At 37.3% G+C, this 25,387-nt stretch overlaps 2 protein-coding genes across 2 annotated transcripts; both read left to right on the plus strand.

The window, feature by feature from the left end:
* The first annotated feature begins 3,788 nt into the window (after positions 1 to 3,788).
* LOC145112391 (uncharacterized) lies at positions 3,789 to 4,628 on the plus strand. The gene has a single exon (XM_079048557.1). The coding sequence runs from the start codon at positions 3,789 to 3,791 to the stop codon at positions 4,626 to 4,628; it is 840 nt and encodes a 279-aa protein (XP_078904683.1).
* A 13,393-nt stretch (positions 4,629 to 18,021) lies between these two features.
* LOC145116672 (uncharacterized) lies at positions 18,022 to 19,914 on the plus strand. The gene is made up of 2 exons (XM_079053003.1): positions 18,022 to 18,132; positions 18,645 to 19,914. The coding sequence occupies exon 2, from the start codon at positions 18,714 to 18,716 to the stop codon at positions 19,758 to 19,760; it is 1,047 nt and encodes a 348-aa protein (XP_078909129.1). The 5' UTR covers positions 18,022 to 18,132; positions 18,645 to 18,713; the 3' UTR covers positions 19,761 to 19,914.
* Positions 19,915 to 25,387: the final 5,473 nt, after the last annotated feature.

Genomic DNA, 25,387 nt, shown 5'->3' on the forward strand with positions numbered 1-25,387 from the left:
TAGGGTAAATTACATCAATCGTCCCTCGTGCATATGCCAAAAAGCACGTTCAGTCCCTATTTTCAAAAATTAACTTAGACCGTCCCTCAGTGTGTTTTTTCTTGCACGCTTAGTCCCTCAACATATAAAAAGACCATTTTACCCTTATTTATTTATTTTTTGATTTATTTTATATTTCTTTGTTATTTATTATTTATTTATTGATTTTTTTATTATAAAAATAATTATTTACTGCCTTTAAGAAAAGAAATGGACCCTAAAACTAATCACCTTCATAACCTGTCTCTTCCCCCATTCTTCTTCATTCTGTCTCATCTCCACCATCACCACCAACACCAATCACCGACATCACCGTCAACACCGATCGTCATCCCTTAAAGGAAAAGAAACCATAAAAAAAGAGAAATTCAATTGTTTGAAACCAAAAATCCTGCAACTTAACAAATCTACAACTTGAAACCAGAAACGATGAAGATGCGAGGGTTAATCTGCAACTTGCTACTAGGTTTTACATGTTTAGGTCACAAGGGTCAGAGAGGGACGACTTATATACCGATGTTTTGTTTTCCTCTGTGCATTTTATTTCCAGTCGATTTGGGACCCATATCAACGGAGAAGAAAGGCAAGATGATCTAAAGTGGGGACATAGAAAGCTTACCGGAGAAGAAGAAAAGGGGGAGGACAACCACACATGAGCGGCAAACTACCGCCACTAGAGCAAACCAAACCTTGTTCTCATCCATGGCTACAGAGGTAACTCAAGTGGCAATTCATAGTGCAGGTATCTCTACTGACATAAAATTTCACCATACCAGATCTCGTGTTTTTCACCAAATCATATTCGATAAGGACGGAGCTTACAGAGGTGTTTCAGGTGAAGTGCGTGTGTGATGACATGAAGAAATTAGGGTTTAATAGATTTTTGGTGTATATAATTAGTTACAGAGGTTTGTGGTGTACTAGATGGCGGATATGGAGGAGAAGATGATAGAGAAAGTGGTGCTTGTTAGCAGTGGAATTGGGTATACGGAAGTGCAGAAATCTGAGTATCTGGAGAAGATTGGGCGGAATGTGGCGGAGATTTTGGTAGCGGAAAAATCAAGAGAGGGAGGAAGAAGAAGGTCGATGACGGATGTGTTAAATCAACAGTCGCCGGTGGTGATGTTATTTTTGACATCAATAGAGCAAGGAAAGTGAGGTGGTGGTACGTGGTGGCGATCAAGCGGGTTTCCGGCGGTCGTTGTATCCCCGGTGGCCGGATTTTAGTTTCAAATGAAGGTGAGGGACGATGAAGAGAGGGATTGAAGACTTAGGGTATTTGTTGGTAAATGGGGTGGTGGTGATAGGTTTAAATGTTTAGAAATTATTAATAAATGTAAAAATAAAGGATTAAAATTTATTTTTTGTTTTTCTTATTAATACAAAATAAACCAATAAGGGCAATATAGTCATTTTATGTGAGGAAAATGATGAATTGTGCAGATTTAAACTAACGAGGGATCAATCGTGCAAGTTTAAACCAAACGAGGGACGATCTGAGTTAATTTTTAAAAATAGGGACTGAACGTGCTTTTCGGCATATGCACGAGGGACGATTGGTGTAATTTACCCAAGATAATAGTAAGGATAAAATAGTTATGGATATAGAAAAAAACACCCTAATTTATCAAAAACATAAGGACACAATCTATCATTTTTTTTCAACCAGGGACTAAAAATGTGAATTTAAACAAAACACAGGGACCATTTCTGTAACTTACCAAAAACTTTAATGTGACGTGACCGATCATGATCATGAGGGTTCTCACTGGCCAGTAACCATGTCAAACTTTTCCCGCGAAGTGGAGTTGAACAGGCGGGAATCCTTGTTTTGAATCAACAGCAACCCCCACTGTTCTCAAAACCCCAATTACATCCACCGTCTTGTCTTTCTTCTGCATTTTTTTTTTATTTCAGACCGACAGTCAGCTCGGAAGAAAGAAAATATATGCGAAGAGGAACAGGATAAGAGAAGTGAAGCCGCTACCAACTCAAGCATGAACGATGGTCCGGATGAAAGTGTAATATTACGTATTCCTGGTTTCTCTCTTATTTTATTCAAAAAAACTGCTTGATGGCCTTCGCACACATTTGATCGAACATTATCTCCTTATTTTCCATCTAAATCAGGTACCCTCAAACATGTGCCATCAGTGTCAAACGAACAGGGGACGAATTGTTCGCTGTGAGAACTGCACTAAAAAGCGTTTCTTTGACCCTTACGTGAAAGATGATTATGTTTAGTCAAAGCAGTTTCTTTCTTTTTTAGTCGATCAACAGATTGAAGGCCTGTTCTTAAAGGTTTAAACCCTTCACGTTTCCTTTTCATCTTATTCTCTTTGTAGAGAACCTAAAATTAAAGATGAGAAGTTTTCTGAGTGTTGCCCTCTTTGCTGTGATACTTGCAATTGTATATCTTGTCCACGCAAGGTACAGCTTAAAGCTGTTCGCTGTGATATTTGCGGCTGGATGACTTGCCCCAACAGAGTGCATCCTAAAGTTCGTTCTTGCTGCTCATCTTTTGTTGTAGAACTTATTATTGCTGTTTTACTCATACCCAAAAAAGAAATGCGATCCTGAATCTTTATCTGTTGGTGGTTTTAGGTCAAAAAGAAGATTGATTTCAGACCTAATGATGATCAGAAAGTTCGATATTCTATTTATATCACCTGATGCATGCAGCATCTGCTGTAAAACGTCAGTTTTTGACTTGCATAGAAGCTGCCCTTCTTGCCAATACGATCTTTGCATTCAATGCTGCTGGGAATTGCGAGATGGCAACCTTCAAGGAAACAAGGAAGAAGTTATCATTGAGTTTGAAGATCCTGCACCAAAGGAAAAGCAAAGTCATGAATGGAAGTCTAGCTCTGGATGATGGCAGAATTCCTTGTCCTCCAAAAAGTATGGGTGGTTGTGGTTGTGGTATTTTAGAGTTGGTTCACATAAAGCCACTTGACAGCGTTTCAAACTTGTTAGATAAAGCACAAAAGCTTTTGAAGACACACAAACTGGAGGAAGATATGAGGGATATGCCTGAGAAATGGTGCACATGGTCTTCAGATGGTGGTGATGAGCAGTTACGAAAAGCTGCTTCCCGTGAAAATTCGAATGATAATTACTTGTATTGTCCACGTGCAATAGACATAAAACCTGGAGATTTAAAGCATTTCCAATGGCATTGGTAAAAAAGGGAGCCTTTAATAGTCAACAATGCTCTTGAAACTACACTTAGGTTGAATGCGGAACCCATGGTCATGAGACGTGCTTTTCATCAGGTTTTTGTTAGTCTATATTATTAGCCCGCTTGTTTATGGGTCTTTTTTTGTCTTTAGCCCATTAGGGTTTCTGTCTAGCTAGTATTTATATCCGCTTTATTCCTTGCAGTCTTTATGCTTTTTTCTGAGAACTCTTGTAATTTCTCTTTGATATAATCATATGACAATGTTATCATGGTATCAGAGCAGAGGTTTGATACGTTGTTAGAAGTCTTTGTAGCAGTCATCTGTGGCGCGGATCAAAATTTTCTAGGGTTACTGTAGCATGCCGTTTTCGTTCATTATCACTGGTGTTCGTTTTTTTTATATGTTGATTCGTTGCTACTGTTGATTCGTTGCTACTGTCGGTTCGTTGCTGCTGTTGGTTCATAATTGCTGTTGATTCGTTATTCAAGTGATTGCTTCCACCAGTTTGTTACTCCTTTCATTCTCAGATTATTATATTGTCATTGTGGTTATTTATTTACTATCAACATGACTGGAAATGATGATTCCCTTCAGTCAATCAGTATTCGTTTGGATGGAAAGAATTATACGTATTGGAGTTACGTTATAAAGAACTTCCTTCGTGGAAAGAATATGTGGGGCTATGTCACTGGGACTAAAGTCAAACCCTCAGTGCCTCAAACTGAGAATTATGATATGTTGCTTGATGCTTGGGAGACTGATAACTCCAAGGTTATTACTTGGATCAATAACTCTGTTACTCAGTCCATTGGTATGCAGTTGGCTAAGTATGATACAGCAAAGGAAGTTTGGAATCACTTTGAGAGACTGTATACTCAGTCCAATTTTGCTAAACAATACCAATTGGAATATGATATTCGTGCCCTTCAACAGAATGACCAGAGCATTCAAGATTTCTATGCTGCTATGTCTGATCTCTGGGATCAATTGGCTCTTACTGAATCTAAAGAGTTAAAAGATTTTGAGCCTTACATTGCTAGGAGGGAAGAACAACGCTTGGTTCAGTTCTTGATGGCCTTGCGTTCTGATTTTGAAGGTCTTCGTGGAACAATTCTTCATCGCTCTCCTCTTCCTTCAGTTGATTCAGTTGTCCATGAGTTAATTGCAGAAGAGACTCGTATCAAGTCCCATGCAGATAAAGGGTTTAAAGCAACCTCTACTCCTACTCCCGCTCCTGCTGTGCTTGCTGTCTCCTCCAGTCAATCTCGACAAACTTCAAGAGTCGCTTATGATGAGTGTGCATTCTGCAAACAGAAGAATCATTGGAAAGATCAGTGTCCATTGTTAGTCAATAAGGGTAAAACTGGTCAACCTCAGTCAGGGCAACAAAATAGGTCTGGTCAATAGAAGTATCAGTCGCGTTCCTCTGGTACTCCTCCATGGACCCCTCGTCCTCCACAGTTTGTTGCTGCTGCTGTTCCACCAGTTGACACAGAATCTGTTGGACATATGCCACCATCTGCATTGGATCCCAAGGTGTTTGAGAGCTTTAGACAGTATTTGGCTTCTAATCCCACTGCCATGTCTGCATCTATGTCTCATTCTGGTCCTTCTTCATCTGACACTTCAGGTATTCCCTCATCTTTGTGGATTTTAGATTCTGGTGCAACCCATCATATGACTCCTCATTTGTCATCATTTACTTCTTTGTCGCAAGTGTCATCTATTTCTGTTAAGTCTGCTAGTGATACATCTATGCTAGTTGAGGGTGTTGGGTTTGTCTCCGTTTTTCATATAACTCTTCCTGCTGTTTATTATATTCCCAAACTTACTTTGAACCTTGCCTCGGTCAGTCAGTTATGTAAGTCTGGTAACTGGGTGTTCTTTTCTGATTCTGTCTGTGTTATACAGGATCAACACACCCAGAAGGTGATTGGGATCGGCCGTAGGATGGGGGAACTATATGTCTTGGAGGTCCTCAAAGTATCTGTTGTTGCTGCTTCCAGCATTGATTTATCTTCTTTTCGTTTGAGTCCTTTGTCGTCTGAGTTTTATCTTTGGCATTCTCGTTTGGGACATGTGTCTGTATCACGGTTGAATTTCTTAGCATCTAGTGGTGTTTTGGGTCATTTAAACTCTTGTGATATTTCTGATTGTAGTGGTTGCAAACTAGCAAAATTTTCTGCTTTACCCTTCAATAAAGGTATGTCTTGTTCTACTGCTCCTTTTGATATTATTCATTCTGATGTGTGGGGTCCTGCACCAGTATCCATAAAGGGTGGGTCAACCTATTATGTATCTTTTATAAATGATTATACTCGATATACATGGGTTTATCTTATGAAACGCAGATCTGATTTCTTTGGTATTTACAGCAATTTTAGAGCTCTTGTTAAAACTCAACATTCGGCTGTGATTAAGTGCTTCAGGTGTGACTTAGGGGGTGAATATACCTCTAATGATTTCACTCAGTTACTTGCTTCTGATGGTACCATACACCAGTCTTCGTGTACTGACACACCTCAGCAAAACGGTGTGGCAGAACGAAAACATCGTCATATTGTTGAGACTGCCCGCTCATTGCTCCTGTCTGCGCAGGTCCCTAGTGCCTTTTGGGGAGAAGCAATCCTAACTGCTGTGTATGTGATTAATCGTATCCCTACTTCATTGAATTCATGAATATCTCGTTTTGAGAAGTTATATGGTCATCCACCAGACTACTCTTCCTTACGAGTTTTTGGATGTACTTGTTTTGTTCTTCGTCCTCATGTTGAAAGGAACAAGCTGGGGCCGAAATCTGCTATTTGTGTATTTTTGGGGTATGGGATTGGTCAGAAAGGATACCGTTGCTATGATCCTGTGAGTCAGAAGTTATATGTTTCTCGGCACGTTACTTTTTTGGAATATATTCATTTCTACTCGATTCCTGCTACAGCCCACAATGTAACAAAGTCTGATCTTCTGCGTATTGATCCTTTTAATGAAGATATAGAGGCTCAAGACTCATCTATGCCACATGATCCCGCAACACATGACACACCCACTTCTTCAGAGGGTGCCTCGACTCCACCTGTTCCTGAGCCTGATCCTCCGATTATTGAAGTTGAGGATCCTTCTCCACCACCACCCCTCAGGAGATCTTCTCGTCCTGTCAAGTCCACCAAGCTACCAGATTTTTCTTACTCTACATATTCAGGACCGTTTGCTTCATTTATAGCAAGCATCCATCATCTGTCTGAACCTGAATCATATAGAGAAGCTGTTTCAGATCCTCTTTGGCAGAATGCTATGGCTGAAGAACTCACTGCTCTTCATCAGACTCATACATGGGATTTGGTTTCTCTTCCTCCTGGGAAACATACGATAGGTTGTCGTTGGGTGTACAAGATAAAAACAAAAGATGATGGCTCTGTTGAACGATATAAGGCTAGACTTGTAGCAAAAGGGTATTCCCAACAGTATGGTTTTGACTACGAGGAGACATTTTCCCCAGTTGCAAAGATGACGACAGTTCGTACTATGATTGCAGTTGCATCCGTTCGACAGTGGAAGATCTTTCAAATGGATGTCAATAATGCCTTTTTGAATGGTGACCTTCATGAAGAGGTTTATATGACCCCTCCTCCAAGAATTCAGCACCGACCGGGCGAGGTTTGTCGGCTTCGCAAAGCTTTGTATGGGCTCAAGCAAGCCCCTCGTGCTTGGTTTGAGAAATTCTCCACAGTGATTACCTCTCTTGGATTTGTCCAGAGTAATCACGATTCTGCTCTGTTTGTTAGATGCTCGAGTGCAGGACGGATTCTTCTGTCCTTATATGTGGATGACATGATTATTACAGGTGATGACCATGGTGGTATTGAGTCTTTGAAGCATGATCTAGCTCGTCGATTTGCTATGAAAGATTTGGGCTTGCTGCGTTATTTCTTGGGTATTGAGGTCGCTTAGTCTAAGAAAGGGTACCTTCTTTCCCAGACTAAATATATATCTGACTTGTTTACACGGGCATGACTTTCTGACAATCGGACTGTTGATACCCCTCTTGAAACCAATGCTCGATACTCTCCTACTGATGGTGTTCCTTTGTCTGATCCGAATCTTTATCGTACTGTGGTGGGAAGTTTGGTTTATCTCACAGTCACTCGTCCAGATATTGCTCATGCTGTTCATATTGTCAGTTAGTTTGTTACTGCACCTACCTCTGTTCATTGGGGAGCTGTTCTTCGTATTCTGAGATATCTTTGTGGCACTCAGTTTCAGACTCTCTTGTTTCCCTCGACGTCTTCTCTTGATTTACGTGCCTATAGTGATGCTGATTGGGATGGTGATCGTCATGATCGTAAGTCTACCACTGGATTTTGTGTATTTCTTGGAGAGTCTCTTATTTCATGGAAGAGCAAGAAACAGGATGTTGTCTCTAGATCTTCCACGGAGGCTGAATATCGTGCTATGGCTGTAACTATATGCGAGATTATCTGGTTAGGGTGACTGCTTGCGGATATGGGAGTTTACATTTCTTCACATACTCCCTTGAATTGTGATAATAAAAGTGCGATACAAATTGCGAAGAATTCTGTTTTTCATGAGCGGACGAAGCACATTGAGATTGATTGTCATTTTACTCGTCATCATCTGCAGCTTGGGACCATTTCGCTTCCATTTGTTTCATCAACTTTGCAGCTTGCGGATATTTTTACGAAGGCTTTATCGGCTTCTCGGTTTCGGTTCTTATGTGACAAACTCTCAATGCTTATTGCTGCGGCATTGTGAGTTTGAGGGGGGATGTTAGTCTATATTATTAGCCCGCTTGTTTATGGGCCCTTTTTTTGTCTTTAGCCCATTAGGGTTTCTGTCTAGCTAGTATTTATATCCGCTTTATTCCTTGTAGTCTTTATGCTTTTCTCTGAGAACCCTTGTAATTTCTCTTTGATATAATCATATGACAATGTTATCAGTTTTTTCATATAAGAGGATGTTCGAAAGCTCTACTAAATTTATTGAGTATAGAGAAAAGTACAAAACAAAGAGCAAGACTCCCAAACACGACATAAACATGAAAATGGCTTCCCGTCGTTGTTTAGATTGGTGTGAGGTCGGTTAAACATGAAAACTTCAGTTTTTTGTTAGATTGTTTACTTTGAGTAAGACATATATTACATGCCTAAACAACTTTTCTCATGATATGCAGATTGATATTACTCTTCAAGAGTTTTTTTGCTTGGTATAAGGATTATACTTTTGATGACAAAGGGTGGCCTATTTATGAATGGACAGAAGCCTGGCCTCTGGTAAATTTACTTGAAGATCGCTTACAAGTTCTTGGTGTTGAGTTTATCACTTCCTTGCCCTTTAAATAACATACACATCCTCGTGAGGGCTACCTTAATCTTGCAGTGAAGTTGCCTAAAGAATCTTTGAAGCCAGACATGGCTCCTAAAATCTATATAGCTTATGCTATTAATGCTCAAGAATTGGAACGTAGAGACTCTGTAACTAAACTTCATTGCGAGAAGTCTGATGTGGTATGCTTTTTTGTTCATTTTGAATATGCAAAATTCTTCTTCTTGAAATCTTAGGCAGACATAAGATCATTAGTGTTGGATTTCATTTAGTATCATTTGAACTGAGTCTTGGCATCATTAAGAAGACTTTTGTTAATATTTTTATGGTGACATGCAGGTGAATGTGTTGGTTGATATTCCAACTGTGACCTCCAACCGTAAAAGGATAAATGAATTGAAAAAGAAGCAGAAGGCTCAGGATTAGAAGGAACTGTTAAAGATCATCACTAGCCCAATAGAACAAATATTATCTAGAAGACTTTAGCTTGTTCTAGAACGCTCTAGAAGATTCTAGAACATTATGGAAGACTATGGAAGACTCCGGAATATACCGGAAGAGTCTAGAATACTCTAGAACGACATGGAAGACCCTGGAAGGTTATGGATCATTCTAGAAGACACTGGAGCAACCTAGACCTCTCCAGAACATGGTAGAATATTCTAGAAACATATGGAAGCATATAGAGTATGTTAGATATTTCTAGAGTTATCTAGTAGGTAGTAAGTGTATACTAGTATCTAGAACCTTCCTAAGAGGCCTATAAATAGGTGTGGAGCTCATTTGCTCCAAACCATCCAAGAAAGCCTCAAAGAGAGCAAAGTGTGTAGTAGTCTCACAAAGTGTAAGGTCTTCTTAAGTGTCTTAATAAAAGTCTTTTTGTTTCCCATACAAAGAGTCGTGTTCAACAATCTGGTATCAGAGCAAGGTTTCTTGATAGTGAGAACGAGTGATTCTCGTTGTATCGTGAGTAGTTTGTGACTCTGCAAGTTTAGTGTCGAAACTAGCTTGTTTGGTATTACCGAGGTACTGCCAACACGATGGGTGATCTCCAAGTCGTCGGAGGAATCAAGAAACTCAACAACAACAACTACAAAACATGGGAAACATGTATGAAGTCCTACTTACAAGGACAAGATCTATGGGAGGTCGTTGGCGGAAGCAAAACCACGCCTCCGGAGGAAGATGTTAATGGCGCTCTACGCAAATGGAAAATCAAAGCAGGCAAAGCAATGTTTGCCTTGAAGACCACAATCGAAGAAGAGATGTTGGAGCATATTCGGGACGAGAACACACCGAAAGAAGCTTGGGACACGTTTGTGACGCTTTTCTCAAAGAAGAATGATACAAGACTACAACTTTTGGAGAACGAGCTATTATCAATCTCACAACGTGACATGACGATTGCTCAATATTTCCACAAGGTCAAGTCGATATGTCGGGAGATTACTGAACTAGATCCGCAATCCGTCATTACAGAAGCTCGAATGAAGAGGATCATCATCCATGGACTGAGGCCGGAATATAGAAGCTTCGTTACTGCTGTACAAGGATGGCCCGTTCAACCATCACTTGTAGAGTTTGAGAATTTGTTGGCCAGCCAAGAAGCTATGGCTAAGCAAATGGGAAGCATCACGCTGAAGAGTGAAGAAGAAGCACTCTACACAAGTAAAAGTCGGAGGAATTTCAAGCCACCTTCTAAAGAAGGATACAAAAATGCTGACAAAGGGAAGAGTCAGCCAGGAACCTCACAACCATGGAGATCTCAAAAGACCGACAATAAGAGTTCTCGGGGGAGGAGGTTCGAAGGCAACTGCAACAATTGTGGAAAGTGGGGCCACATGTCCAAAGATTGTTGGTCAAAGAAAAAGTCTGTGGAAAGCAATGTCGTAACTTCCAAAAAGGAAATAGAGGATGAATGGGATGCTGAGGCATTATGCGCCATAGAAGAAAACGAGTTGGCGCTCATGGCAATGATGGGAGAGCGTATCAACTATGAGAATGACTGGATCATTGATTCAGGATGCTCCAATCACATGACTGGTGATCAGAACAAACTACAAGACGTGAAGGAGTACAAAGGGAGTCGCATGGTACTTACAGCCAACAATGCACGACTTCCAATTGCTCAGATTGGCAAAACAACGATCATGCCTGGTAATAAATCTGACATGGTGTCACTACATAATGTCTATCACGTGCCAGGTATGAAGAAGAACTTGTTATCGGTATCACAACTAACATCATCAGGAAACTACGTCTTGTTTGGCCCACAAGATGTGAAGGTCTATCGAGATCTTAAAATATCAAAAAAGCCAACAATGGAAGGACAGAGAGTGGAGTCCGTCTATGTTCTCTCCGCAGAGTCTGCCTATGTAGATAAGACTCGTAAGAACGAGACAGCAGATCTATGGCATGCACGGCTGGGACATGTTGGTTATCACAAGTTGAAGGTAATAACGGAGAAATCCATGCTCAGTGGCTTACCTCAACTTGAAGTTAAAACAGATGTTGTTTGTGCTGGATGTCAGTATGGTAAAGCTCATCAATTACCATACAAGGAGTCAAATTTTAGAGCAAAGAAGCCACTAGAGTTAATTCACTCGGATGTGTTCGGTCCAGTCAAGCAGACATCAATTAGCGGGATGCGGTACATGGTGACATTCATTGATGATTATTCGAGATATGTGTGGGTTTTCTTCATGAAAGAAAAATCTGAAACATTCTCAAAGTTTCTAGAATTCAAGACAACGGTCGAAGGAGAAGTGAGAAAGAAGATTCGGTGTCTACGCTCAGACAATGGAGGAGAATACACCTCGGAAGAATTCAATAGCTATCTAAAAGAATGTGGTATACGTCATCAATTCACATGTGCCAACACACCTCAACAAAATGGTGTAGCTGAGAGAAAGAATCGACATCTTGCAGAAATTTGTCGAAGCATGCTACACGCGAAGAATGTCCCAGGAAGATTTTGGGCTGAAGCAATGCGAACTGCTGCCCATGTGATCAATAAACTTCCCCAACCAAGGTTAGGTTTCATCTCACCATTTGAGACACTATGGAACATGAAACCTACTGTTAGCTACTTTCGAGTATTTGGTTGTGTCTGCTACGTATTTGTACCTAGTCATTTACGTAGCAAGTTTGACAAGAAAGCAGTCAGGTGTATATTTGTTGGATATGACAATCAAAGAAAAGGATGGAGGTGTTGTGATCCAACAAGCGGAAGATGCTACACTTCAAGAGATGTAGTGTTCGATGAAGCATCTTCATGGTGGTCCTTAGAGAAGAAAGTATTACCAGACTCGGAAAATATTGAAGAAGTTTTAAAACAAAAGATGGGGGAGCAAACTGCACACATTTGGTCAAGTGTTGATACACCTGAAGATCCGAGCGACACTGATGTCATTGAGCAAGAAGTAACTCAAACAAGTAATGCCGGTGAAAGGGAGACGCCGCCTCCACAACTTCGAAGGACGGAAAGAATCCGAAAGCCTAATCCCAAGTATGCTAATGCGGCTATTTTAGAAGACGGTGTTAAAGAGCCGGAGACATATGAAGAAGCAATTAAGAATAAAGCTTGGCAGAAGGCAATGGAAGAAGAAGTTACAGCCTTAAAGCAGAATCAAACGTGGGAACTGGTACCAAGACCAAGAGATATAAAACTCATTTCCTGCAAGTGGGTTTATAAATTAAAGCGACGCACAGATGGATCAATTGAAAGATACAAGGCTCGTTTGGTGGCTCGAGGGTTCTCACAACAATATGGATTGGACTATGATGAAACATTTAGTCCAGTGGCGAAGATAACTACTGTACGAGTGCTGCTAGCTCTTGCAGCTAGTAAAGACTGGAAATTATGGCAGATGGATGTGAAGAATGCTTTCCTGCATGGAGAATTAGATCGGGAGATCTACATGAACCAACCAAAGGGATTTGAGGATGCAGTTAATCCCACTCATGTGTGCAAGCTGAGAAAAGCTCTTTACGGATTGAAGCAGGCACCAAGAGCCTGGTATGGTAAGATTGCTGAATTTCTTAACCGAAGTGGTTATTCAGTTGCACATGCAGACTCAAGCCTGTTCGTCAAAGAAAAAGAAGGGAAGTTGGCAATTGTGTTGGTTTATGTGGATGACTTGATCATCACCGGGGATGACGAAAGAGAAATCCATCAAACAAGAGAAAATCTATCGGTGCGATTCCAAATGAAAGAGCTGGGGGAGCTTAAACACTTCTTGGGGTTAGAAGTTGATCGTATAAAGGAAGGGTTGTTCCTCTGCCAACAAAAGTATACAAGAGATATACTTCAAAAGTTTGGCATGTTGGAGTGTAAGCCAGTATCAACACCAATAGAGCCAAATACCAAGATATATGCTAATGAAGGAAAAGAGTTGGACGATGGAACGATGTATCGACAACTAGTAGGTAGTCTTATCTACCTAACTTTATCTCGGCCTGACATTGCTTATGCAGTTGGAGTTATGAGTCGATACATGCAAAATCCGAAGAAACCTCATTTGGATGCTGCCCGACGGATCTTAAGATATGTCAAAGGTACAATTGACTATGGTCTCTTGTATAAAAAAGGAGAAGACTGCAAGTTGGTTGGATATTGTGATGCTGACTATGCAGGAGACCATGATACCCGAAGATCAACCACTGGGTATGTGTTCAAGCTTGGGTCGGGGCCAATATCATGGTGTAGTAAAAGACAACCAACCGTATCATTGTCAACCACAGAAGCGGAGTACAAAGCAGCGGCCGTAGAAGCTCAAGAAAGTACATGGTTGGTACTCCTAATGGAGGACTTACATCAAAAAGTTGACTATGCGGTACCACTTCACTGCGATAACCAATCTGCAATTCGGCTGGCAGAAAATCCAGTATTTCATGCTAGAAGAAAGCATGTGGAAGTGCATTATCACTTTATCAGAGAGAAAGTCTTGATGGAAGAAATTGAGATGCGACAGATCAAGACCGATGACCAAATAGCAGACTTGTTCACCAAAGGACTGAGTATTGGAAAATGTGAAGGTTTTCGTTGTCAGCTTAACATGGTACGAAGAATGAGGGCTAGTGCTGAGGGGGAGTGTTAAAGATCATCACTAGCCCAATAGAACAAATATTATCTAGAAGACTTTAGCTTGTTCTAGAACGCTCTAGAAGATTCTAGAACATTATGGAAGACTATGGAAGACTCCGGAATATACCGGAAGAGTCTAGAATACTCTAGAACGACATGGAAGACCCTGGAAGGTTATGGATCATTCTAGAAGACACTGGAGCAACCTAGACCTCTCCAGAACATGGTAGAATATTCTAGAAACATATGGAAGCATATAGAGTATGTTAGATATTTCTAGAGTTATCTAGTAGGTAGTAAGTGTATACTAGTATCTAGAACCTTCCTAAGAGGCCTATAAATAGGTGTGAAGCTCATTTGCTCCAAACCATCCAAGAAAGCCTCAAAGAGAGCAAAGTGTGTAGTAGTCTCACAAAGTGTAAGGTCTTCTTAAGTGTCTTAATAAAAGTCTTTTTGTTTCCCATACAAAGAGTCGTGTTCAACAGGAACTTGGTATGGATAACACCAAAGATTCTACTTCTGAGAAAGTTGGCTTGAAGAAACCAAAAGAGACACTAGGTAACATTCATTTTTACTTTAATGTTGAAAGAAACTTGTTTGGGTTTAATGATGAAGAAAGAAATGACTCTGTAAGTGCGCCTTAGCTGGGGGGTACAAATGGCGCAATATAAGTTTTTTACAAAGATGTTCATGTGGAGCAATTCTAATAATCAATCAAATTAAAGTTCAAACTGCTAACATGCTCAACATTCCTAAATTTCACTGTTGGAAATAATGATATTTCAGGTATTTATGTAGATGGATTTGATCTGGGAGAAGGAGGTGCTTTGTGGGATGTGTTTAGGAGGGAAGATACTCCTAAACTGCAGGAATATCTCAAAAAACACTTCAAAGAGTTTAAAGATGACTTTGGTCGTCCACTGCAGGAGGTAATTCTTATTTTTGGTTAATGTTTACTACTAGGAGTTATGTGTTTAGTTCTCAAGATTTAGAAAAAATTCAAGCTTTCATGGTTGGTTATTATTGCGAAGTTAAATATTTTTTCTTCTATTGTATACGACAATAAAAAATTTCACAAACTATCATTGTGATGCATAAGCTATGAATCAGATATTTTATAAGTCGAAAAGATAAGTCTTTTATTAGAAATTCTTTTATGTGTAGTGTCAGAATCCTAAATGATAATTTTTTAAATTCTTTCATTCTATGTTTTTTGGTCCAGGTTATCCACCCAATTCATGATCAAACATTTTACTTAACCATGGACCATAAAAGGAAGCTCAAGGAGGAGTTTGGTTAGTATGCATTTGCAAGGCGTGTTATGTATCAACTTTCACTGATATTGGATTTTATGATTGTGCTCATTTTATTTTTGGTTATGATCAGGAATTGAAGCATGGAGTTTTGTCCAAAAGCTTGGAGATGCTGTCTTTATACCTGCTGGTTGTGCTTATCAAGTTAGAAATCTAAAGGTTAATAAGTTATCACTAGTTTTTATATCCCTTTTCAGTGCATAGATTAGTTTCACTTGATAGCTTTGTTTTATTAAACTGGTCTCTGAATTTTATGTGTTATGTTAAGTGCATAAATCTTTTTTATTTTTGTTTTTGCAGTCATGTATAAAAGTTGCAGTGAACTTTGTTTCTCCTGAAAACATTGGTGAATGCATTCGGTTGACAGAAGATTTCCGCCTTCTTCCCAAAAATGATTGGGCAAAAGAAGATACGTTGGAGGTAAAGATTCTCTTCTTTATATCTTTTAAATATTAGATCTTCCATTAATCATTGGTTCCGAAATTGCACGTACCTTTTAACGAAAAAAATTATTGTTATTTTAATAATTTCGTTCTGCATTAATATTTTATATTTTATTTACTTACGAAAATTAATAAAACTGAAGTTAAGTTGTTGCTTGGTCATCACAACTCTTATGACTTCTACCCATTATAGAGCCTGTCCAACATATCTAATGTTGGTATGATGTTTTTCATGTATTTCTTTTCAGAATATATATGCTTTTGTGACTTTAATGTATGTGTGGCATCGTTTGGTACAATTTATAACATAATTTATAAACAACATAAGGGTCAATTAGGCTCCAATTATTATCAGTTTTACTAGTTTCAATTAATGCTGCTAATTACAGGTAAAGAAAATTGCACTTCATGCGTTGGAGGCAGCTGTGGAGGACTTGGAAAATTTGGTTCTCAAGTAAGTTTAAACATTTTCTTGGACTAATTTTATCTGCGACTGGTCATAAATAAAACAAAAAGGAAATTAACTGAAAAGTAAAGAAAAATATAAACAAAACACTGAACTAGTTGGGTTATTTGATTTACTTTCTAGATGGCATTTTCTTGTTGGTTGGTTTATATATTTTGTGATAAAACTTATATGGTTATAAGTTGGTTTTTTTAATACACCGTAATTTGTAATTTTTTTCTCTATTAATAGAGCCTAGTATTGGCATATTTTGATATACTGTAACAACTTTTCATTTGTCATCTATTTAGTTTCATATATTCTATGATGAATGTAACATAGCCAATATCTTATTGGTTGGTTTGTGTATTTTGTGATAAAACGTATTTCGTTATAAGTTGGTCTTTACTTTTATTTCAGAAAAACAAAATACACCGAAATTTGTAAATTTTTATCTATTAATAGAACCTAATATTCTCGTGTTTTTATATACTATCCCAGCTTTCATTTCTCATCTATTAAGTTTCATATATTCTACTATGGATCTAACATATCCAAATATTTTTGGAACCATCTTGAAAACTCTCAGGGTTTTCTAACTTTTAATCAAGTTCCAAGAACTCGATATTTTAAGAACCCTTAGTATCATGACTATTTTTTTTTTATCAAATATAATTCCCAACAATGACACGACTTGTTCTTGTGCCAAATATTATGAAGGTATGAAGAAAGTGGAGGCATTAGAAAAAGATCAAGGACTAGTGAAGAAGGTGTTCTTCTGTTTACTCCAACCAAAGAACACCAAAATGAACCAGTTTATTAGCTAGGTAGATTAGCATTGACACAACTTACATATTTTTGTGTTAAGGATTTGTTAATTACATGGGAAGATATTGGACTAGAGCATTAACGTCTTTTGAATAGACATGAGAGCACTAGTAAGTTGTATCTCTGTACAAGTCCAATGCACGTCTAACATAGTACAAAATCGGTTATGCAACAAATGTATTATTTACTTGTGCACTTATTGTGGCACATATCTTTGTTGTGTGCTTGGGCATGTGTATGTGCTTTTACATGCTTCTATTTCATATCATGATACCGTGTCTTTGTTGAGCATGTTTATATCATGTTAGAATAATAGGACTGTGATGGTGAGAGTTTTTGGACCAGAGTTTTTGGTTTTTGATTTAGATATACAATAACATCACGATCTAGTTTATTCAAGGTATGACTTTATATTCTTTTGGGCAAGAGACTTACGCTTTGTGAGTTTTTAGGATCTTAGGCCACCTAACTTATACTCCAATATCTTTTCCAATATCTTTTTGTGGTTGTTATTTAGATATGTAATGGCATCTTGATTGAGATCACCATTGTCCTTCAATAACCAACCATGCTCTATGATCAACATTAGGGTAGATGTGTATCATGGCTACTTCTAACATGTATCATGAGATAACACGGCCATCTGGCGTCCCAAGTCCCAATTGCTTTTTTAAGTGATTCAATACGGGTCTAACTGATTTCAATTTCTGTTAAATCGGTTTTGTAGAATCGGTTTTCGTTTTAAGCTATAAAAAACTTTTTTTAACTCAAGTTTAATCATTCCAAGATATTACTTGTAATACATAATATTAACGTTGTTTGAATTTAGAAATACATGAAACGAAACGTAGTTGGAAAAAAAATAATAATTGGAATTATAGTGTTCGAATAATTTGAACTTTGAAAAAAAATACTTAGAAACAAAGCATAGTTAAAACTACAAATTACATAAAAACATAAGCGTCAAAATTTAAAATAATACTTCCTCCGTCCCAAAATTATTGTCCACAGACAAAAAACACAAAGATTAAGGAAACATTAATTACCACTAACTTTATATAATAAAATGACAGTTTTGTCCTTACTTTGCATTTAATGTTCTATTAAATGTTTAGTTTGTTAAGTAATAATAAGGGAGTATTTTGGTAAAAATGTTATTTATTTTTATAAGTAGACTATTATTTTGAGTCAAACCAAAAATGAAAGATAGGACTGTAATTTTGGGACGGAGGGAGTAGAAATTATAGCTAACCAAATGGTAGTCTTCGTCAAATCCAACAACTAGAGGTCCAATCCTTCTTCCTGTTGAAAATAACCGATAACTATTAAAAAGAACCCTCGCGTTTCTTTTTCTTCACTCTGCAGACGAAACCCTTGCTTCTTTCCTATTATCTCTGTTTTGAAGATCGACATCAACAATAGAAGCTATAAAGCAAGTATTTATTTCTTAATTATATTGGTTCGTAGTTTCTTCCTTGTATAGTATCGCTGATGCCTGATTGTATATTGACCAAAGTAGTCAGATTCTCTGATGTTTATATTGTACCGTACAAGTACTAACTGCTTCACAGTGGTAAATTAAGAGCCTCGTGTGTTCGTCTTGAGTGAGACGATTTTGTTTCTCTTGAATGTCAATAAGACTATGTAAACTTGGGATTGATCAATTTCAATTTTATATGATTCTGGTTTTTTAGCTTCTCTTTTCCCATAATTAGATTAAATTAGTTTCTTTTATCAAAAGCTTGGCATATAAAGTAGTTTTTGATAGTTTGTTTGATTTTCTAGCCATTGATTCAATTTCGTATGTTAGTACATCTACAGTTTCCAAGTACTACGCATTCCATTCATCCATGATTGCTAATTTCCAATCTGTATATATAAGCACTATTATCTAAGGTGAATTGTCTGTAAGATAAGTATAATCTGTATGATCTAGGGTGAAACCAGTCTAATTGATATCTATTTTTTCAGGTATTTTATGTGGAAGTTGCATATACCAATGCTGCGGATGTTTAATTTAGTTTTGTAAATGTAGGATTAATGGGTAAGACAAGGAGTATGAATAGAAAGAAAAAGCATGATTTTGCATATGGTATGGACAGGATCAAGAATTGGTCAGATCTTCACCATGATGTGCTTATTTTGGTTATGATGCAACTTGGAGGTGTTGATTTTCTTGCATTCAGTGGAGTTTGTAAGTCATGGAGATCACTTGCAGTTTCTAATAGGAACAAGTTTATGGTGTCCAGACCACCCATGTCCATATTTGTCTCTATCGTTGCTAATGAGGATGAGTACTATTTAGAGGATTTTGAAGGAAGAAAGTTCAAAATCAGCCTTCCCCATTTTGCTGCTGGCATGAGCTGTATTGGGGTAACTGGTGGTTACTTGATTTTGATCAATCAGAAAACCTACGACTGCTGGCTTGTGAATCTTATTAAAAGGCATGGACTTCATTTCCCTAATGCCCACTTTAGAATCTTTTGTTGCCATGGATTTTTCAGGTCTACCCTTGTCTTTTCATCTTCAATATCTGAGTGGGTGTTTGTAGTGTTGAATATATCCCAGGAAAAAATATGGTTTTGTATAGCAGGCAAACCAGAATGGACCGAAATCTCCACTCCTTTCAACATCGTTAATTTTCATGGTTTCAAGGGGAAGATATATGCCCTGATACACTCTCAATCGCATGGAGTCAGGCTATATGGAATGGAACTCTTTCCAAAGCTTAAACTGGTGTTACTCAAAACCGAGAATTTTACGACTCCAGATTTCGGATCTCCGAGGTTTGTCAATTCTGGTGAAAACCTTTATTTGATAGATCAGGTTTTAAAACATCCATTCAAGATTCATGAACTAGATTTTGGCGAAGTGAATTTGGTGTCACGTGAAAAGACAATAGAAAAATATGCATTCTTTCGTGACACCTTCATGGATACTATTACACTACGAGAGGTGTGGGCTGACATTGATTCACAATACAGGAAATATGTTGTTCATGATGAAAAGGGAAAGGGGAGGTTGTTTTATGCATGCATGTGGTATTTCTTCAATGATTGTTTGACTTGTCAGCATGTTTATATTTAACTATATGATAGAGACATATCTTAGAACATCATTGTAAAGGCTTTTGACAACCACCATCTTGGAACTTATTTCTTACATGGTTTGGTTTTTACTTTACTGTCACTTTTACTTTTATCTCAGTTTATATTCTATCTAGTTTTCTTTTGTGATAAAAGCATTGGCATGATGTTGTGTTGTGGATGGAATCTTGCTGAATATTCCAAACTCACATGTTTCCCACAATGTTTTTTCTCTCAGGAAAACCAGATGAATGCTAGTGTCTGAATCCCCATCATAACCCATGGAAGAGCCATGGGATTTTTGGGGATATCTAATCGCTTTTTAGGAATCAAATCCAAAATGTACGTACATGATTTTGATGTCATTATTTATTTGAATTGTATGTTATATAAGAAGATAAGAGATTGTTTTCCATGCACCTATATAGAATATAATTTCACATCATTCAACAATCTGACGTTTTACTTTTTTTATAGAACTCTTTAATTTTAAACATCAAACAAAAAAGTGTATTTGTTGGTTTTCAATTCTGAGTAATATATAATGTTGAGGAGTCCTCTTTGTTTTAGCTCAAGACTTGATATATGTTTGGACCGACCCTAAGAACATCTTAGATATTCAATCATCCTCACCACCATGTAAGAGCAACAATAAAATCAGGGTTGATTCAAATGACAATGTAGCTTGTCAATTTGGGAACATTGAGTGGATTAAACATAATATATCACATACCATGTATGCTCACTTCCATGCACCTATGGGGAACACACCAAATTTTCTATCATACCAATTATCATATAGTGACAATGGGAGCTAGCACGTCATGGCCTTCCAATGCAGTCAATATTGGTGATGCGGGGACAAGTATTGAATTTTTTTTAACAGAAAGAAGAGCAAAATACATTAGAAATGGCCTAGCGAGAGGATAGAGGTACATCAAAAGGAAACACTCGTGAATGGGGTTTACACACCAGTTATGCCAATTCAATAACAACCCACCATTCCCTCTAATCTTAATCCACTGGAAACTGACCTGCCAAAATCTTGCCATTTTTTCAAATTGAGTTTTACACGCAACTGCTCTTGTGATTATACATAATCCAAAGATATACAAGAATTGAATTTAAAACAAAGTGAGTATATGATATGCCATATGACCAAGCTGTAACATCTATCTTTTTCTAATGATGAAAATGTAGTAAGTGTTGTGTTTTAGATTATTCTTAGTGATCATTAAACTAAAAATGTAACTAAAAGTGGGAAGAATGAAGAGATTGAAAGGAAAATGATCATGATAGAGTTAAATCTTTAAATATGATGTCGAAATGAAATTTTAACTTGTATTTTAGAAGACGAATTTAGAACAAGAGATGGAATGGAATGAGAACCATAAAACATGAATGTAAACTTATAATATAGACTAGATTGTGTGAAAACAACCACAAAATGCAAGAGAATAAAGAAGTGTAAAGCACATTGCTATAAGTACAAAATGTGGGACAAAATGAAGTAAGCATAAATGAGTGAATATGTAGTGAAATCCAAGCTTGCAAGCGAGTTAGAATCTATGCAAGAACGGAAAGTAGCTTATTTAAATCTAAGCTTGCAAGTGAGTTAGAATTGGTATTTTCGTTATGTATATACAAGTTTTTGTTGTTTCGAAGTTATTATAACGTTTGTAAAGGATGACAAACATTGGTGTTGAAATATTTGGCCAAAAGATGAAAAGGTTAGCTGAACGAAAAAAAAAAAAAAAAAGACAGTGGCTTTTGTGCAGACTATCAGTCTAAGTGACTGTTGTTCGGTCTAAGTTAGATGCAGCTAGAAAAAATGATTGGTTGCTGCTACTATATATTATTGAAAGTGCCACTTATTTTCTATTGCTGATCTGAGAGATATACTGGATCCAAACTCGTCTCAACTTGGTTAGACTTGCTTAACTTTTCTATTTCTGATCTAGTTGTGGGTAATATCGGTGGGGTGGGGCAATGGTTGGAGACGATGAAAGGTGTGAAATTTATTCGTTTTGTTTTAAATATATAAAGAATGGTAACTGGCCATATACTACTATTCGTGCAAGTATTACTTCCATCCGGTTAATCCGCACAATAAATCTTCCTCTCAATAACGTAGTTTATGGGGAATTCAATTATAAGAATCATAACATTCCCTAACTATGTCTAATAGTTGTCTAACCTATTTCCGTAAGGTATGGTCAACTTATATTTCTCTTTTCTGCTCACCAATTTCGTTTGAATCTACTATGAAACACCTAACTCGCTTAAACCACGAATCAGATGCCAACTTGTAACACCCGACAAATTAATACAAAGTACACCAAAAAAATCATTTTTTTGGTTTAGACACAACTTGGTATGCGTTTATATTAACTAGTAGTAATCAAATGGATCATATATGAAGATCCGAGTCGGACGTTACCATTCATCCAATGATCCTTGTATATCTCAGCTACTAATTTTATACTACAATATTCATCTATATATCTCAACTATACCAACTTACTACACCATGCATCAATAACAAGCTAAAATTCTTAGATGTTCAAACTCAATATATTATATAACAAGAATCAGCTATAGTTTCATATATACGAGCTTATCCTCTCCAATCAACAATAACCAGTAATAGTTTCAGCAACACAAACTTATCATATCATTCAACGATGATTAGTAATGGTTTCTTTCACATAATTCTACTACAATCATGTTTTGGTCAAAAATCAATCAAAAGGATATCAACCCAATTGTATGAGATGTTGTGGTGTTGTGACTAATCTGGATATAGAATTGAGATTAAAATGACACAAGTGGTTTACAAGGAAAACTTTTGATCCTTGCTAGGATCTCTGACATAAAAACTTGGGAGGTGATAATAATCATATGCCTTGTTTTATCTTATTAATCAAACTGCAAGTTACAGAAAAGAATTTGAGAATACGAGTACAAGTGTTTCAGTAGCTCTAGACGTGTGTGTAGTGTGGATTATACGTGTGTATTTATAGTCTAATATGAATAACTAGAAGTCTGTTATTTTCGAAATCCTCTTGAATAAGTATACGCACGTTGTTTTTACATGGTATTTCCGGGTCTTAAGGTTGTTTGAAGTGATTCTCTAGAATAGATGAGTCTTTTGTTGACTATTTATGCACAAGTGAAGAATAAACAAGAAATATAACCTTTAATCTTGTTAGGAAATAATGATAATGATCAGGATCCTAGTGTATGTTTTGGGATCCTGAGATTCTTTTAAGATTTAGGATCCTTAATAGGGTTGAGGATCTTGACCCCTAACAATTGCCCCTAAATTGTACCTGCAAAATATTTTGGATTAATTCCGAATATTTGAAAGAGTATAATTTTATCATATAATTAAATTAAAATAAGGATTCCGAAATTCAAACTCTAACGGATAGAATTCTAGCCGTTAACTTAGGCATGATTATCTATCAAATCACTTCTCTTTCCTCTCTGTGATCTTCGAATAAATAGGGCGCCTGGGTTCCCAATTCTTCTTTACTTCTTCTAGCTTTCTTTCAGACGTTGTTGGTTATCTTGAAGGTAAACCTCTTGCTTCTTTCTTCTTATTTTTCCTGCTCGTCGATCATGGGCAAAAAAGCACTCCGGTCTCATGCTAGCATCATCGCCCCCTTCGATCAGGATTTCATTGATCAAAAGATCTTGTCTTACGAAGAGACTTGCTCTTTTGACAATGAAGACATCGAATCCTTGAAATAAAATGTGACTTTTCCTTCCGGTTCTATCTTTAAATCTTTTGACGCCCTGGTTTAGCCATATTTTGTCTCCCCTACATTTGCTTTCCTGAGTACCCCTTTTCTCTAGGTCTGACTTACCCATTTTCTGGCGTCGTCTCCAAATTCTTTGAGGTTACCCAAATTTCCTACATCCAAGTTATGCCAGTGATATGGAGGATTCTCTTCTGGGTTAATCGAATGAATCATTCTATGGATCCTGACATTGGCTTGTCCGAGTTAGCTCATATCTATGATCTTTCAACCTTTGGATCCTCTCGTTTCATGTTCAAGATCAAAACAAACAAATCACATTTTGAAATCGAAACAAAATGGCGATGCTTGGAAAGAAAAGTATTTCTTTGTGAGGTGTGATTCTATTCCCCACGGAGATCTCCTGTAAAAAACATGGGTTAAAAAGGGTAGGGTGTTAGCACTTTAGGTATGTTTACAATTAAATTACATTCGTCCTCTACTGCTAATAATTGGATACTTGAAACAAGATTTGGAACCCACATTTATTCTGATGTGCAGGAACTAAGATGAAGTATGAAGTTAAGGAATGGAGAGCTTGACTTGATCATGAGGAACAAGAGCAGAGTGGTTGTTGCCAAGATGGACATTACGAGCTTTCATTACCTTCTAGTTTTTAAATTGTTTTAATATATTTTTGTTATTTGCCTTACATGAATCGAAATATTGTTACATTTTATGCATTAAGATTGGATGGTTTTACTTTTGGATTTGATAATAATGATGCTTCTGTTTTGGTTTACAAAGATAATGCTTTTTATTTTAAAGGAAGTCTTTGCAATGACATATATGAATCTATGATTGGTGTAAGTACAAACAAAAACTTAATCTTAAATGTTGGTTCATCTTCTTTGGATAAATCATGTCTATGGCATTGTCATATTGGCCATATAAACAAGAAGATAATCACCAAGCTCTAATCGGATGGAATCTTGGAACCATTTAACTTAAAGTATAATGGAAATTATGAATCTTGTTTACTTAGGAAGATGACAAAGTCTCCTTTCACGGGTAACTATAAGAGAGGGACAAATCTATTGGACATCATCCTTTAAAATGTTTGTGGTCCTTTCAGACATATCACCAGACATGATGAGAGATACTTTATCACGTTTATTGATGATTTTAGTAGTATGCATATGTTTATTTGATTAAACATAAGTCCGAGACATTGAAAGTGTTCAAGAAATTACAAAGTGAAGTAGAGAACCAATTGTGAAAGAAAATCAAGATACTTCGTTCTGATAGGGGCGGAGAGTATCTTAGTGATGACTTTTACGACCATCTTAGAAGTTGTGGGATAGTCTCACAACTAGCTCCACTAATAACACCACAACCTAATGGTGTGTATGAAAGGATAAATCGATCCTTGCTTGACATGGTTCGTTCTATGATGACTTGTGCTACACTTCCAGTTAGTTTCTGAGGTTATGCTCTAGAAACGGTTGCTTATATTCTAAACCTCTTACAAATTAATAAGGTTGATAAAAAACCATTTGAAATGTGGAAAGGGACTCGACCCTCTCTTTCACGAATCACGATTTGGGGTTGTGATGCTTTTGTTCATCGAGAAGCGATAGACAAACTTGAACTCAGATCCCAAAGGTCTTACTTCATTGGTTATCCCAAAGACTCTTTTGGATACTTGTTTCACAAGAATGTTGAGAAAAAGATCTTTGTTGCTCATAGGACAGTATTGTTGGATTAATGTCTAAGTCCATAACTATATTTGGTATGTACTTGACCCGACCCGGCATGGTCCATTTAGGTTGCACTTCACCGGCACAATTTATATGGATAGTCTTTTGAGAATAGTATATTTATG

This window comes from Lactuca virosa, chromosome 5 (assembly GCF_052849685.1).
Source record: "Lactuca virosa cultivar CGN04683 chromosome 5, Lactuca_virosa_CGN04683_v6, whole genome shotgun sequence".
NCBI lineage: Eukaryota > Viridiplantae > Streptophyta > Magnoliopsida > Asterales > Asteraceae > Lactuca > Lactuca virosa.

What these genes read in the sequence shown, in the direction of transcription:
- LOC145112391 (XM_079048557.1), top strand. Translation starts at nt 3,789, where the DNA reads ATGACTGGAAATGATGATTCCCTTCAGTCAATCAGTATTCGTTTGGAT.
- LOC145116672 (XM_079053003.1), top strand. Translation starts at nt 18,714, where the DNA reads ATGGGTAAGACAAGGAGTATGAATAGAAAGAAAAAGCATGATTTTGCA.